The sequence below is a fragment of the Aulonocara sp. 'chitande type north' Nkhata Bay genome, linkage group LG3 (genome assembly GCF_057382095.1).
Source record: "Aulonocara sp. 'chitande type north' Nkhata Bay isolate Kocher_YH1m ecotype deep benthic linkage group LG3, A_spYH_male_GT1.1, whole genome shotgun sequence".
NCBI lineage: Eukaryota > Metazoa > Chordata > Actinopteri > Cichliformes > Cichlidae > Aulonocara > Aulonocara sp. 'chitande type north' Nkhata Bay.
In genome coordinates this window covers 53,714,835-53,731,980 of record NC_141346.1, presented here as the reverse complement: position 1 = coordinate 53,731,980, position 17,146 = coordinate 53,714,835, and the positions used below count along the sequence as shown (strand labels likewise).

The window sequence follows — 17,146 nt, the reverse complement described above, 5'->3', positions numbered from 1 at the left end:
TTTGGACACCAATGATGGTGTTTAAAGGTGGCGCTGTCACTTGGTGTTCGCTCGCTCTGTGGTAGAGTATCACTTCCTGTTCCTGCTCAAACACAGTGGTGTTTCTGAGTAGCTTATCTGCTTAGCAATTTAATTAAAATCTTTTAAATACATTCTTTTTTCATAGTATAATCTTCACGTGCTTCCTCCGAAGCACACTTTCTGTGTACTCACTACCTAATTTATAGCCAAAGTATTCACTCACTGTCTCTGTACTGTTTCGCTAGCTTAGCTTAGCTCTTAGCCGACTCGTTAGCACCATGGTTACTTCACCTGTCCCTCCTGCACTTTCTTGCTCATTGTGTCAGATGTTTAGTTACTCCACGGCCTCCTTTAGCAGTAATGATATCTGTAACAAATGTAGCACATTTTCAGCGCTGGAGGCCAGGATTACTGAATTGGAGACTCTGCTTCGCACCCTTCATTCACCTGTAGCAAGCCAGGCCCCTGTAGCTGGTGCAGCCAAAGATAGCGTAGGCCCCGCTAGCTGTTCCCCGGCAGACCCCAAGCAGCTGGGGAAAGAGGGTGGCTGGGTGACGGTGAGGAGGAAGCATAGTCCTAAACAGAAGCCCCAGGTACACCACCAACCCGTTCATGTGTCTAACCGTTTTTCCCCACTCGGCGACACACCCGCCGGGGGTCAAACTGGTAATTGGTGATTCTGTTCTCAGACATGTGAAGCTAGAGACACCGGCAACCATAGTCAATTGTCTTCCAGGGGCCAGAGCAGGCGACATTGAAGGAAATTTAAAACTGCTGGCTAAGGGTAAACGTAAATTCAGTAAAATCATAATTCACGTCGGCAGTAATGACACCCCGGTTACGCCAATCGGAGGTCACTAAAATCAATATTGAATCGGTGTGCAACTTTGCCAAAACAATGTCGGACCAGTTTTCTCTGGTCCCCTCCCCAATCAGACCAGGAGTGACATGTTTAGCCACATGTTCTCCTTAAATTGCTGGCTGTCTGAGTGGTGTCCCAGAAACGATGTGGGCTTCATAGATAACTGGCAAACCTTCTGGAGGAAACCTGGTCTTGTTAGGAGAGACAGCATCCATCCGACTTTGGATGGAGCAGCTCTCATTTCTAGAAATATGGACAAATTTATTAAACCCCCCAAAATAGGACTATCCAGAGTTGGGACCAGGAAGCAGAGTTGCAGTCTTACACGCCTCTCTGCAGCTTCTCTCCTCCTGCTATCCCCCAAAAACCCATCTCCATAGAGACTGTGTCAGCTCCCAAACAGACAAAAAACAAACTAAAAACCAGCAACAAACAACTTAAACATAAACAATTACAAAGAAAGAACAATAAAGTATCCACATCTGAACCAAAGAGTAAAACTGTGAAATGTGGATTATTAAATATTAGGTCTCTCTCCTCCAAGTCTCTGTTAGTACATGACTTAATAATTGATCAACAAATCGATTTACTCTGCCTTACAGAAACCTGGTTGCAGCAGGATGATTATGTTAGCTTAAATGAATCAACACCCCCGAGTCATTCTAACTACCAGAAACCTCGAAGCACAGGCCGAGGGGGCGGTATGGCAGCAATTTTTCACACCAGCCTATTAATTAATGAAAGACCAAGACAGACTTTTAATTCATTTGAAAGCCTGATGCTTAGCCTCGTCCACCCCAGCTGTGAAACTCAGAAACCAGTCTTACTTGTTATCATCTATCGTCCACCTGGGCCTTACACAGAGTTTCTGTCTGATTTCTCAGACTTTATATCTAATTTAGTTCTGAGCTCAGATAAAATAATTATTGTGGGTGATTTTAACATCCATGTAGATGCTAAAAATGACAGCCTCAACATGGCATTTAATCTGTTATTAGACTCAATTGGCTTCTCTCAAAATGTAAAAGAACCCGCCCACCACTTTAATCACACTCTAGACCTTGTTTTAACATATGGCATAGAAACTGAACATGTAACAGTGTTTCCTGAAAACCCTCTCCTGTCTAATCATTTCCTGATAACATTTATATTTACAATAATTGATTACACAGCAGTGGAGAGTAGACTTGTAGTAGATGTCTTTCTGAAAGTGCTGTAACTAAGTTTAAGAATATAATCCACCCACTGTTATCATCTTCAATGCCCTGTACCAACATAGAGCAGAGCAGCGATCTGAATGCTACCCCAACAGCGGTCGATTATCTTGTTAATAATTTTACCTCCTCACTACGTACGACTCTGGATACTGTAGCTCCTGTGAAAACTAAGGTCTCTAATCAGAAGTACCTGACTCCGTGGTATAATTCTCAAACACGTAGCCTAAAGCAGATGACTCGTAAGCTGGAGAGGAAATGGCGTGTCACAAATTTAGAGGATCATCATTTAGCCTGGAGAAATAGTTTGTTGCTTTATAAGAAAGCCCTCCGCAAAGCCAGAACATCTTACTATTCGTCACTGATTGAAGAAAATAAGAACAACCCCAGGTTTCTCTTCAGCACTGTAGCCCGGCTGACAAAAAGTCAGAGCTCTATTGAGCCAACCATCCCTTTAACGTTAACTAGTAATGACTCAATGAACTTCTTCACAAATAAAATTTTTATCATTAGAGAAAAAATTACCAATAATCATCCCACAGATGTAATATTATCTACAGCTACTCTTAGTACCATTGATGTTATATTAGACTCTTTTTCTCCAATTGATCTTTCTGAGTTAACTTCAATAATTACTTCCTCCAAACCATCAACGTGTCTTTTAGACCCCATTCCTACAAAACTGCTCAAAGAAGTCCTGCCATTAATTAATTCTTCGATCTTAAATATGATCAACCTATCTCTAATAATTGGCTATGTACCACAGGCCTTCAAGGTGGCTGTAGTTAAACCTTTACTCAAAAAGCATCTCTAGACCCAGCAGTCTTAGCTAATTATAGGCCAATCTCCAACCTTCCTTTCATATCAAAAATCCTTGAAAGAGTAGTTGTCAAACAGCTAGCAGATCATCAGCAGAAGAATGGGTTATTTGAAGAGTTTCAGTCAGGTTTCAGAGCTCATCACAGCACAGAAACAGCTTTAGTGAAGGTTACAAATGATCTTCTTATGGCCTCTGACAGTGGACTCATCTCTGTGCTTGTCCTGCTAGACCTCAGTGCAGCATCCGATACTGTCGACCATAATATCCTATTAGAGCGATTAGAACATGATGTAGGTATTACAGGTACTGCGCTGCAGTTGTTTGTATCATACCTATCTAATAGACTCCAATTTGTACATGTAAATGGAGAGTCCTCTTCACACACTGAGGTTAATTATGGAGTTCCACAGGTTCAGTGCTGGGGCCAATTCTGTTTACATTATACATGCTTCCCTTAGGCAGCATCATTAGAAGACATAGCATACATTTTCACTGCTATGCAGATGACACCCAGCTCTATCTGTCCATGAAGCCAGATAACACACACCAATTAGTTAAACTGCAGGAATGTCTTAAAGACATAAAGACCTGGATGGCTGCTAACTTTTTGCTTCTTAATTCAGATAAAACTGAGGTTATTGTACTCGGCCCTGAAAATGTTAGAAATATGATATCTAACCAGATTCTTACTCTGGGTGGCATTACCTTGGCCTCCAGTAACACTGTGAGGAACTTTGGAGTCATTTTTGACCAGGACATGTCCTTCAACGCACATATTAAACAAATATGTAAGACTGCTTTCTTCCATCTGCGCCACATCTCTAAAGAAATATCCTGTCTCAGAGTGACGCTGAAAAACTAGTTCATGCATTTATTACTTCCAGGCTAGACTACTGTAATTCATTATTATCAGGATGTCCAAAAAACTCACTGAAAAGCCTTCAGCTAATCCAAAATGCTGCAGCAAGAGTACTGACAGGGACTAGAAAGAGAGAGCATATTTCTCCTGTTTTGGCTTCCCTTCATTGGCTTCCTGTTAAATCCAGAATTGAATTCAAAATCCTGCTCCTCACATACAAGGTCTTAAATAATCAGGCCCCATCTTATCTTAATGACCTTGTAGTACCATATCACCCTATTAGAGCACTTTGCTCTCGCTCTGCAGGCCTACTTGTTGTTCCTAGAGTATTTAAAAGTAGAATGGGAGGGAGAGCCCTCAGTTTTCAGGCCCCTCTTCTGTGGAACTGGAAAGTTTGGATTCAGGAGACAGACACTATCTCTACTTTTAAGATTAGGCTTAAAACTTTCCTTTTTGCCAAAGCATATAGTTAGGGCTGGACCAGGTGACCCTGAATCCTCCTTTAGTTATGTTGCAACAGACGTAGGCTGCCAGGGATTGAGTTTTTCCTTTCCAGTCACCTTTCTCACTCACTATGTGTTAATAGACCTCTCTGCATTGAATCATACCTGTTATTAATCTCTGTCTCTCCTCCACAGCATGTCTTTTATCCTGTCTTCCTTCTCTCACCCCAACGGGTCGCAGCAGATGGCCGCCCCTCCCTGAGCCTGGTTCTGCCGGAGGTTTCTTCCTGTTAAAAGGGAGTTTTTCCTTCCCACTGTTGCCAAAGTGCTTGCTCATAGGGCGTCATATGATTGTTGGGTTTGTCTCGGTATCTATGAAGCGCCTTGAGGCGACTTTTGTTGTGATTTGGCGCTATATAAATAAAATTGAATTGAATTGAATTGAATTAAAGAGCTCCATCTACTAAGGAGTCAAAGAAATAGACCAGGACTCACTGGTTGAACTACAATATGTATGTAACTCATAAGAAGAGTGACCAAATGTGCAGATGGTACTTGGATGGACTGTGACGGACACACTATTGGTCAATTTAAAAGAAATCAAAGAAATCAGTCAGATCTGTCACATTTCATCCGTGTTTCCTGTACTACTGTTTTATGTCTGTATTGGCCTCACACAGTGTTGCACCACCATGTCTAATGTGTAAAAAAGACAATATTGGCTAAAGGTGGTACAGGTAACATTAGTAACAATAATGGGGCGGTTTGCACCATAAGAGTAGCCGTTGCTCAGGAGGTAGACCAGGTCATCGACTACGTGGAAACTTGGTGATTCGAAATTTAACTGGCTCCAGTGTGCATGGGAGGGCTGTCTGTTTTTCTGTGTTAGCACTACAACAGGTGTACCCTGCCTCTCCCTCTATGACAGCTGGGTTAGGCTTCACCCTGACCCCCCCAAAGCCAAAACTGCATAAGCGGAAGAAATTGGATTTCCAATAACACCCACTTGGTTGGTTTCAGTCGTTTTCCATTACAATTGAGTGCCACCTAATGTACTTGTGGCCGTTATATCAATGCGGCCACAGTCCCTTCGTCCTGTGACATCATGAACACTACAACAACGAAGGACGTCAGGACAATTGTATACCTGCTGCTCGGTGTTTCTTTTTATCAGACAGGTTTCAAAAATGGTGGCTTTGATTTCTGTGAAGGAGACTCTCTCATGACTCATTAGGGGGTACCACTGAGTAGCCAATCGTTGGATGCATTCTCGACCCAAGTAAGTAGTGAAAAAAGTACCTGGTACCAGGTACTACCACTTAATGAAAAATCCTAAAAACTGAGCCAAGCTGACTCGAGTATGTACTAGTGGAAAAGGGCTAATAGTAATAATAATTTAATGACATAGTCATTGGGAACTAATTTCCTGCCTTTAACTTATCATGAGTACAATTGCCTAAATATATTTATGTAACAGGCTATTCCTTTTACACTGCTGTTTCTATCCTTTTACTTATGTAAAGCCTCTTAAATGCTTCTTTACCACCAGATAGCATACATCAGCTATTTGACAGTTTTCCATTTTAAACTGGCTTTATCAGAAAGGCCCTTTGAGAATGCTGTGCCTTCTCTCCTTGGGTCATCTGATCACCCTTTGAGCAAGGTCCATATGCTAAACAAGACCTTAAAGTATAACTGAAAGTTTCCAAAATAGCAAAGTAAGTAGACTTTGTTGTATTAAAAGTCAACCAAGGCTCTCAAAAGCATTTTGTTTGGAATTAAAAGAAGACAAACAACAACAAACAGGCAAGATGTATAACTTTCCACATACAGCAGTGTGACATATCATGCCCACAGCAGTGATTGCGTATCACTAGAGCTGTTGCTGATACAGCTGTCACATGCATCTGAGCACAGTGAGTGAAAGGCGACTGGAATGACTTCATATTCGTGAGAATGTTTCACCACTCATCCAAGAGGCTTAATTAGTTTTACTGACTCTTGGGGGGGTTATGTGGTATTTAACTTCTCCGGGCGATTAAACAGAGAGGAACTCCTCACCAGTCAGTAGAACTGATAAAGCCTGATAGATGAACAGCATATTTTCTCCAAGACTACAAAGCAAATTTAGATTCAGATTGTTTTTTCTTTTGTTTACTACTACTTAATATTCTCTGACCTAGGTGATAGCGAATCTTTATAGACATATGAGCAATACTGCACTGCAACAGCAATAAACCCAGTCATGTTTGGCATGCTCAGCAGTGATTCACTCCTATGGCATTTTCCAGGTAATCTATTTCAAAGCTTTTTCATCTAGAACTTTCAAAATGTCAGCTAGAAAGTTTTCTGCACTTTCAGACACACCTACAGTAAATAATTAGGGAGATGCAAGACACAAGGTCTTTTGAGGATATGGCATGTCCTTTTTAAAACAACTGTGGTCAGCACAATTCAACTTAAGCAACTTATCCCACACCCTCAACTTTACATCTCCTACCCTGAGGCTTGATGACAGTGAGTCAGAAAGATACAGTGAGTGATGTCCTGCCCTCTGTCACATAAATGGACAGAAATGGAAGAAAGCAGTGGCATGAAAGAGAAGGTGGCTTGGTAAGAGAGGCAAGGTATATAAAGAGACGGGTGGTCTGTGCAAGATAAGGAATAATGCTCTATCACATTCTGACACTGCTGTCAGTAGTTCTAGTTACAGCAGCAGTCAGATTTGTGTCATATCCTCTAAGGACAGGAAATGGTTGAGATTGCATTCTGTGAAAACAACCATTAACAATAAAAATAATAAATACTTTTATGAGTAATGGTGGGTTTAAGTTCTCATAATTCAGAAATTTAGAACATGTTGAAAACCCAACAGGACTGTGCACACCAGTTTTTAAATATGTCAGACCCTTCAAAATCCCACCAGAGGCTAGGGAACAAGTCACCCTGGAGTGAAAAGTGAAGAGCTGTGTTTTTTGAACCAAACGCTGAAGCTAACAAATAAGGCCCCAGGTATTAGACCTCAAGGCCACTATCGCTGTTTGATGTGACACTATTTTGTAGTTTGACTAGGACCAGGAAGCCCCCACATCAGGTGGGGATGATATGGGGCCATGGCTCACAGGTTCTCTGGTCTAATTTACCTGTACTTCTCCCCTCAAAGAGAGACAAGCATAATTAACAGGACCAAAACACCCACCGTGGGCTGAGCAGAGTCATTTATGGGAGTGACTCGGGAGGAACGGCAGCAAATGAAATGTAATTGCAATGGGAGCAGAGGAGCCGGGCTGGTGTGTCGGAAGCACTGATGTGTGTGTGAGAGGGAGAGAAAGAGAAAATGAACGGGCCAGACATGAGGGAATGAGGGAGTAAATGAAAGACTCAGAAGTTAGATAGAGAATATGCACTTGAGAGAAGAGCAAGCAAAAGAATGACTGATGAGGGATCGTGGTGGATGGGCTGAGATAAAAAAGTGGGAAGCTATTCCTTTAGGTTAGGTTAGAGTAAAAAAAATGTACCATGGTTCACCTGATGTTTGACAGAAAGGCAAAGTCAAATTAAAGGATCAGTTCAACAAAATTACAAACTCTAGATGTTCACAGCCATACAGATAGTTTCATTTCCCCAGGTGCTGAGTTACGTTTGGAGATTTATTGCAATACCCAATAAAATGGAGGTGACGGTAAATGGAATTTTGTTGCAGTGCTCACGTCTTTGGAAATTTAATTTAAAAATTCCACAGCAATGTCTTATCACAGAGTCCTCTTACACAAATAATCCAGGGACCACGTTTTCCAAAGGACTTTTTCTTTCTGTATAAAGTGCTTCCACAGAAAAAAGACTCTGTAGTCTATGAAATATGTAGTCTGTGGAACATGCTAAGGAAAAGTGTTCCTGGAAAGGGATGTTGTGAAATTCTAAGTGCAGCAAGCACCACAAGTAAGCTGTAGTCTATGAATATGTTTGCAAAAAGAAGGGCAGGCGTGTGGTGTATTTAGAATGGCAAAACACTCCAGAAGTAAAAGAGCAAATGTTTGTGTGTTTGTTGTTTTGAATAGAGCCAGATATTGACTCTTGTTATTATACGGTCTTCTAATGATATTATTATCGGAGATGCGCGACTATATCCAAGCAGCCTTTTGTTAAAAAGCTTTTATTAAAAGCAGCAGAAGCTTTGCTTGTGATGTTGTAACCGGCCCTTCAAATGTCGGCGCAGCAGCAGTTAAACTCTGCCACATCCCCACTTCAACCTGAGCATTATTTGCTGGGTACACTGCATTTATGACTGTAATCTTTCATCATTACAGTCATTATCTTTATTTATCACAGATTTTAAGAGCATTTAAATTGGCCCGGACTTACTTAGTTCATCCACTAGCTTTGCCCCCCTACTTTTTCAACTACCCCTCTCTTTCTCTTTTCCAGCTGTCCCTCCCTCAGTCACTTTCAGTTTACGGAGCACTGGATGAGAACTGACCCGGGGTCAACTATGTTCCTGTCGCTTCCAGGCACAACAAATTGGGGTCACTGGGATGTTGGCATGGTTTGATCACACACACACACACACACACACACACACACACACACACACACACACACACACACACACACACACACATGCACGCAGATGGTTGAGCGTAGATAACAGTGATAGCGTATTTTAAGTAAGTGTGAAGAAACTGTAGGATACTGCAATATCACCATTACAGGTACCATAAAACACTTGAGCTGTGAACCTAACTACACACAGCTTTTAAGTGCATGACTTCAGCAACATGATGAGTGGACCAGGGTTATCAGGCGTGGTCCTGCTTGGTAATTAACGGAAAGTCCACCATCAAATTGACTATGAGCGTTGAATGTAATGTTGGGCAGATGAAGCACAGGGGTCAATGAGACAATTAGAGCCTGCGTAAAAGCATTTTTTAAATTCCCGCTGTCCCTTAATTGCCATTTCAATTTATCATTAGAGGTGGGTTTAAATGACCTTTAAGACTAACATATGAAAGCAATAAAGGCAGAAATGAGGGTAATAACTAGTTTGACAGTAGATAAAAAGAAATGTTAGTTCACAGTCATTTTCCCGATTCTACACACATTAATTTCTTGCACTGACCCTTGCAAGTACTACAAAGCAGTAATCTAAATGGCATTTTAAAGGGAATTCTGCAACAACTGGAGAAGTTCTGTCCAGTTTTCCAGTTTTGTGAGCAAAAGTTTAACCTTAAATGATTATTCTCCTCTAGTGCTCTAGGAACTGACTTGGGAATCTGCTTTCCCCTGAACCCTACTTCTCTGCCATTTCACCTTCCCTGCCCAAGTACTTCTTAATCCATTTTATTGTGGACTTTCTCCTCTGATTCAACTGGCTGACAGTTCCTTCACTGTATTTTCCAATTCCCCTAACAATTTCATCCCCCATCAAATACCCCAGTACAGTATCTTACTATGTGCAGCTCCAGGTAATCTCCCAGTCCCCTGGCACTCTCCACCCTGACCAGAACAGCCTCCTTCAGCTGTGTGCTGAAGCCCACTGCCAGCCGGTCTGCCCGTGTGCTCGGCCGGTCATTGGGTGGCCAGGTATATGTGATGAGGGCTCCGCCTCGCCCGAAGATGTATGTTGTCCCAGCTGCAAAACACAGGGAGGAAAAGGGAATTACGGCTTAGTTCTTCAACATCTGGATAAGAAAGAAGTCAGCATGTTAAGTGAACTGAAAACACAAACAGAATATATTCCACTGTGTAAAACTGGGGGAAAAAAAGAAAAAGAAGACAGACTCTATGGACAACAAAATTATGTTTTTTTCCCTGTTATTTGTTATTATATGGTGCAATAACATTTCAGCTAGCGTTATTGCTTTCTTATGGGTTGCATATTCTTTTATTGATTTCTGCAAGTTTAAATTGAATAGCGTTTCAGCAGAAAGTCAGTAGTTAGAGGAAGTCTGCATCAGAGAGAAAGCACTATGTCTGGTTAAAAACATGCAACTAAAACATGTTACTGGTAGCGTACATCTTGGTCACAAAGTCATATCTAGCGTGAGCCCTGGTATGTGCAGGATGTCACTCGCCTTTGAAATGGTTATTCGGCGGGCTTCATTTGCAGTCAGTTGCCCGCAGTTGTGTTGGATTCAAACTAGGACGAACTGACAAACTTTGGGCTCGCTATGCTGACAGTATAACTACCATCTCTCAAAATTTAACAAAAGAAATTCTCCCTGTCAAAATAACTTTGCCTTAACAGTACTTTAAGCTCCAGCCTTAAAAAAGTACCCGCCCCATACATGGAGCGATTTCATGTTTGAACTGTAACAGAGTGGTTAGGACTTGGCTTGGCTCCAGTAAGCCTGGTGGTAAATGAGAAATGACGGGCGTTGGCTGTGATTAGCATAGAGTAATGAAACCACAGTGAACTGCTCTTAACCCTGTGGGCTGTCTGTCCTCCCAGGATCATAAATATACATACACACAGGCGCTCTGTCTACATACTAATGCATGCATATTTTGCTATATGAAGCACATAGTTGTATCAAGAAGATTACGCAAGTAAACAAGTGATTAATACACATAATTAAGCGCTAGCCATCCCAATGACACCTCACAAATCAATGGAATTGCTATGATTTTGATAATAACATGACTATAGAGTCACGCATGGTCACAGAAGTGCATGGCAATGGGTTTCATCTCCACGGACGCATCAATATACATAAACGACTTTCTTGGTGTGGTCAGGTCAAAGATGGCAGAAAGCAGACGCTATAGTGACAGCATGTCTTACGCAAGGAAGAACACTATTCAAGTATGCACACGTGCAGGCTTCCTTAATGTACACGCACGCTCACACGCACACTCACTCGTCTACCTGACACTTTCATTATCTAACTGCTGGTAGCCGTTTGAAATCGGCTGACACACACAACTCTCCTCCCGATCTCTCGCTTCCTCTCTCCCTTTCTGGCTCTCATCACCCCTCCTTCCCTCCATCCTTCCCGGCAGAGCTAAGCCCTCCGCTCAGCTCTTGTTGTTTTCTCGAGGCTGTATTATTTTAGCGCTGACTAATTATCGCAGCATGGCAAGGAGGGCTATAAAGAAGCTTTGTGCCGGAGGAGGAGGAGGAAAAAAAAGAGGTTGAAGAAAGACAGAGTATTGAGGCAAGGAACTCAGAAAAGACGGGTAAAGTGCAAATTGTGGATGGTGAAGAGAAGAAGTTGACACTTTTGTTTTTATTTCTTTCCTGTGTTTATTTGTGCAGCAGCATAGTTTCTCAGAAACTGGGCAAGAGGCAACTGTGGAGGAAGAGGAGAAAAGATTTCTAAAATGGCCGACGAGCAGAGAGGGAGGGGAGCCATGTTGTGATAGATGAGACTGAAGCCGTGTGAGGAAAAGGAGAAAATGGTTTCTGGTAGTGGAAGTTGTTGTACATTAACGTAGGCGATTGCACTTATGGGCGAGAAAGGGTTCATCACCCGTCACTAATTTTGCGTGTCACATTGAATTTTCTAGTCTGACAGATTACTGCTCAGCCTGTGCAAACATATGTGAGCCTACACAACACCGTCTGCCAAAAGTCTGGGACGCTGTGGAAAATATAATCAGTTGAACCGTACAGATACAAAATAATTAGGTGCTAAAAACAAGAGTTATTGTTCTTTTGAAAGATACATTATTCATTTAGAATATAATCAAAGCAAAATGAAAATGACTGAAAATTTGGGATGGGAGAAGAAAATCTTAAAAAGTTGTACTTAAAAAAGCAAAGTAAGTAAAATAACTGGCAATAAACAGAATACAAGATAATTGAGTTTTTCAAAGAGGTTCACCACTCTGTCAAATCATCTTCAACTAAGCATCAACTACACAAAAACATTAAATATTATGAGGACTAAGAGAAAGCGCTGTGTTTGCCGTGAGATATCAGTCAGAGTTCTGTTTTTATACCCCTCCCAGTTCAAGCACACAATCCTATCTATGGTAGCTGCTGTAGGACAAACATGTTTTCATCAGCCATCTAAAACATTACAACGTGTTTCCGGCCAGAGTGTTTCTGCTACTGTTTGGACCAGATCCTCCCCAGAGTTTTTCCCTATCCGTGGAAAGCCGTCAGTGCACTCTTTACCTCAGCTGTCAGTGTCGGGGCCTACATCGCTTTACTCTGGAAGAGGTTGTAAAACTTTGTGAAAGGAGTTTGTGAGTCAGAGTCTCTCACTGATGAGATGAGTTGTTGAGGATATCCTGAACCTTGGTAACACCGCTGTTTTTACTGCTGTTAGCGAAAATGTCCTTGAGCGGATGAAACTTTTTGGACTCTGACACAAAACTGAAAATGTGAGAACGTAATCAAATTTTTCATCAGTGGGGAAGTGTTAGGCCACTCAAGCCCAAAATTAGCTGGCAGAATGTTATAACCAGCTGTTACCAGCCCTTCTCATGTATCCAGAGACGGGAGGGTCACATGTCTAACCTGCTGACAATAAGGAATTGTGACAATATAGGGAATACATTAGCATGCTTACTCATGTTTCTGTGTGTTATAGCCCTGACTTCTATGAGGGGCCGTACAAGCCAAAATTCATTCTTTCACTCTCACATAGTTTTATTTTAATTTCTATATTTAGATATTTTTATTCTCATGTTTTAGACTGCCCCACTCCAGTCGAACTCTGTGTAGCTACTTGGCTCGTTGAAGCTACCCGGGTGTTAGCTGGTCTAGAAAGTTCCCTCATCTCACTGCTGTGGGTGCAGTTGAGCCCGTCCCATCTCGATCAAGTGACGAGGACAACGATGTGACCGTTTCAGGAGATGATAAAATATTTCTTAACACCCCGACAGCTTGCTGAAGAACTCGAGTTTCTTCTCGCCCCTCCATGCTGTCAGACACTTGAAAGTGACCCGCGCGTGCTTCTCAGCAAATCACAGCGGTACAGACACCCAGCCTTCCGTTTCCACTATACTCTTTCATTCACATACATTATTCTCTTGCATACATATATTTTCTTCAGACATGTATGCATTCTCTTCTTACATACATATATTATTTGTGAGATTAAATGCATATTGAATGCATGTACAGGGCTCTAGACTAACTTTTTGCCATGGGCGTACCGGTACTGGCACAAAAGTTAGGCGTACTGGCACAAAAGTTAGGCGCACTCAAATTTTATAATAATTTATATAATATAATGTGTTTTTCTGGATACACTGTGCTTTTTCAGCATTCAAAGATTGATGACACCGTGTCAGAGCACTGGCTATGAATTTCAGAAGGATCAGGCCTTAACTTAACAGAAAAGTTAGCAATAGTTCTTTTCCTATTACAGCTACATCCACTTCTGTCGTGCCTAAGCTGCTCACTAGGGCTGGGTATCATCACTGATTTCTATAATCCATTCGATTCCGGTTTTCAAAGTCCCGATTCGATTCAACTTAGCCTCAGACAGTCAGAAATATTATAATTCTGATCATTTATCAGTACTGACTTCATCAGAATTGTGAACATCACAGCAGATGCCTTTGTGTGAAAGTAACTGAGAATAAAACACAGAAAAACATGAAGGAGATTTTCCTGGCCTGGCTTTTTATAGCAGATAACCTTAAAAATATTCTACAATGTTCTGCATATAAAGTTTAAATTACTTCAATATTGAACAACAGAAAAAATAGGCTTTCTTGTCCGAGGTCATTTAAGTGAAAAAGAGAAAAAGAAAAGAAAAAGACAGCAGCCACAGCGCTGTAAACAACGGTAGACTGGTGGGTAATAAGCGAATGAATAATACAGAAAACAGAGATTGGGAAACTGTTCTTGAAGTACAGAGAGAGAGCTAGCTGTGCACGAAGTGTGATTTTAATAGTCGTGGAAGCAAAACAGCAAAATTCATGACGACATTGATCAAGTGTGAAGCGCAGTTTGCTGCTTCTTTTGCTGCTGGCTCGGTGGATTTTGGCTGGAGAGAGACAAAACCTGCAGCTCAGAATCAGCGCAAAAAGACGTAATCACAGTGTGGACCGGACGCATCAGAATCGCTGAGCTCCGACAGCGTGTCCGTCTACGGGCCGTCGGGTGAGAAAGCCGAGAAAGACAAAGTTGATTCTGATGCGTCGGGTCCACTCTGTGTTTACGTCTTTGTGTGGAATCCGTGTACCTGCTCTCATCTGCTGTTTGGTTGTTGTTGAAATGGTTTTGTGAGCTTTAATCTGAGAATCTGGCGTTTCTGGCAAAACACAGTAATATTTAAAAGTCGATTCAGGATTTAATGAATAATATCGCTTTATTCAAGCTACTCACCTCCCACTTCCACCTGCACTTTCAACTGGACCACGGCCAATCAGAGAGGTCCTGCCCCTTACTATCTCTGATTGGTTTAGTCCACGATAGGGGCAAAATGTGTCTGTTCTTGACCACAGAGAAGGTTGCAGATTTTTTTTTTTCTACCCGAACAGTTGGTCGCACAGGTGCAAATATTATTTTTTTAGTCGCACCATTGAAAAATTTGGTCGCATTTGCGACCAAATTGGTCGCACTCTAGAGCCCTGATGTAAATGAGAGCAAAATGTAGGAATGCATAAATGAAAACGCACGTATGTTAGAGTGAAAATTTGTAAATATGTACATTAAAATACATGTATAAGAGAGCACAATATTTCAATGTGTGTGTTAAATATGTGTAAACATGAGAATAAAAATATCTAAATATAAAAATTAAAATAAAACTATGTGAGAGTGAAAGTATATGTATGTGAAAGAAGAATGTATGTGTGTGAGAGTGAAAGAATGAATTTTGGCTTGCACGGCCCCTCATAGACTTCAGTTCAGGAGATGAGGCTTGAGGTGACGAGGAAGAAAATTTCCTTCACATTTGTGTTTCTTTACTCATTCTCCAATGATGTTTATTAGTTGAGTCTGAAGCAAACCCACTCCTACATATTTTTAATTGGATAAATTATAGGTTATTAGGATAATGCATTAATTTGTTAAATAAGCTAAAAAAAAACACTACTGACTGCATCTTTAAAAAACAGATTTGATTTTATACTGGAAACCACTCCATAAGCTCAGTTCAATGTTGCAAATGAAAAAGCTGTGATACAGGTGTGCCTTACACAGTGAAAAAAATATAATTGAAAATCAAATCAAATAACAAAACAAACAAACATAATCCTGAGACACCACTGCTTTCTGTGGATCCAGGCTCATTTAAGATACGGCCTTGAAGTCTGACAAGCTAGTATTTTTAATTTTTCTGGAAATCTTGGATGCAAAACCCTTAGGTCTAAAACAGAGGGGGGAACTGGCACATAGTTAAAAACAAAAAACAAAACTAGCTCCTCTGATGGTATATAAAGTATTAAAGTTTGTATAATTGTTGAACAGTTTTGTTAGATCCTGGAGCAACAAAAGCTTCCATTCAGACACTTTTTCATATAACAAAAGGCTGTCACAAGAGTAGCAGTGATCAACAGCAGTTAGCAGTAGCAAGTGTCTTAATTTCCTTAGAAAGTACTGAAATTTTATTACATTTTATTTTGGCTGAAGATGGACCACAGAAATTAGCAGGGACTCTGAGAAGCCATGAATAATGGGACAATAATTAAAGATTAATAAAAATAAAGTATATGAAAAAAGCTATTTTCTTTCTAGGAACTGGACCTAGATTGTTAATGTGCCTTATTATGAAGTAGGAACAGTACATCTAAAGTACAAAAAAAGAGCTGCATTTCACAGCCCCAATTCAAAGACATTTGGAAATTGTGCTAAATATAAATAAAAAAAGGAATGATTTGCTAATCTGTGAAGCATACCTTTAGCAAAAGTCCATTAATGTCGGGGAACTGAGGAGATCAGTTCTGTTGAATGGGAACGCTACCCTATTCATGTTTCATGGAGGATTTTCGCTGTACCTCAGTCCTGGGCTGTCTTTGTCGTGTTTTTTATATCATGATGGGCCAGATGGTTTCAAATGGTGAAAGGTTCAGCACCTGAACCCTTCTACTATGATGTGGATGGGAGCGTATGTTGCTCTAAAATCTGCATGTACCTTTCAGCACTGATGGTGCCTTTCCAGGTGTTCGAGCTGCCAATTCCAGTGGCACTGATGCACTCCTTATATGTCAAGGATTTAATGCATAAGCACAATAGTAGCTTTAATTTGTGTTTATGGATAATATGGTGAACTGTGACAGAATGATTTCAGGAAGTGAACCTGAGGGCCTGAAGATCAGGGGCATCCAATATTGATTTTCAGCCTTGTCGTTTGTGCACAGATTTCAGCAGATTCTGAACATCTTTCAATGATGTAATGTGCTGTGGATGATGATATATCTGCACATGATGAGCTTTCACAATTTTATGTTGATTAACATTATTCTGAAAATTTGCCCATCTTTACTTCTGACTCTGCTTTTCTAAGATGCTCTTTTTATACCCAGACCAATACCCAATTACTGACCTGCTGCCAAATATGTTCCCAGTTTAAATGCATGATATGTTTTCTATACTCTTATGAGATCCGAAAATCACCATCCTCTGTTCTTTGACATTTTACACACTCCATATGTTTTTTTGGAATTGTGGTTATTAAAGGAAGTATCTGAGCCTTCAAGGAATATTTAATTTGCTGCCCTTTAACATGAAACAAGCTACTTTGTCTATGTAATTTTGCAGTAAGACAATAATGTTTCTTTATTGATGTCACTCAGACAACATGATCAAGTATCAAGCAGTCAGAAGCAAGGAAGGGATGGCGCAGATGTGGAGAAAAATAAAGGCAAAAGGCCCCTAAAATGTAGGGAATTAAATGTATATATAATTGTATGGTTGGTGTATTCTTAGCTTTAGGGTGCAAAAACAGCCAAATTCGTAACTTGTCAGAACTTAAATAGCAAACAGGGCATTGAATCAAATTTTCAACCTGAATCACACCTAACATC

General features: G+C 40.8%; 1 protein-coding gene across 6 annotated transcripts in view; it reads right to left on the bottom strand.

Moving 5' to 3' along the window:
- Positions 1-17,146, bottom strand: part of nrxn2b (neurexin 2b) — a 719,066-nt gene that overhangs the window by 105,597 nt on the left and 596,323 nt on the right. For all 6 annotated transcript variants that reach the window (XM_086285249.1, XM_086285255.1, XM_086285254.1 and 3 more), the window contains one exon: positions 9,667-9,848. In XM_086285249.1, the coding sequence (XP_086141375.1) occupies positions 9,667-9,848 (182 nt within the window). The remainder of the gene's footprint in view (positions 1-9,666; positions 9,849-17,146) is intronic.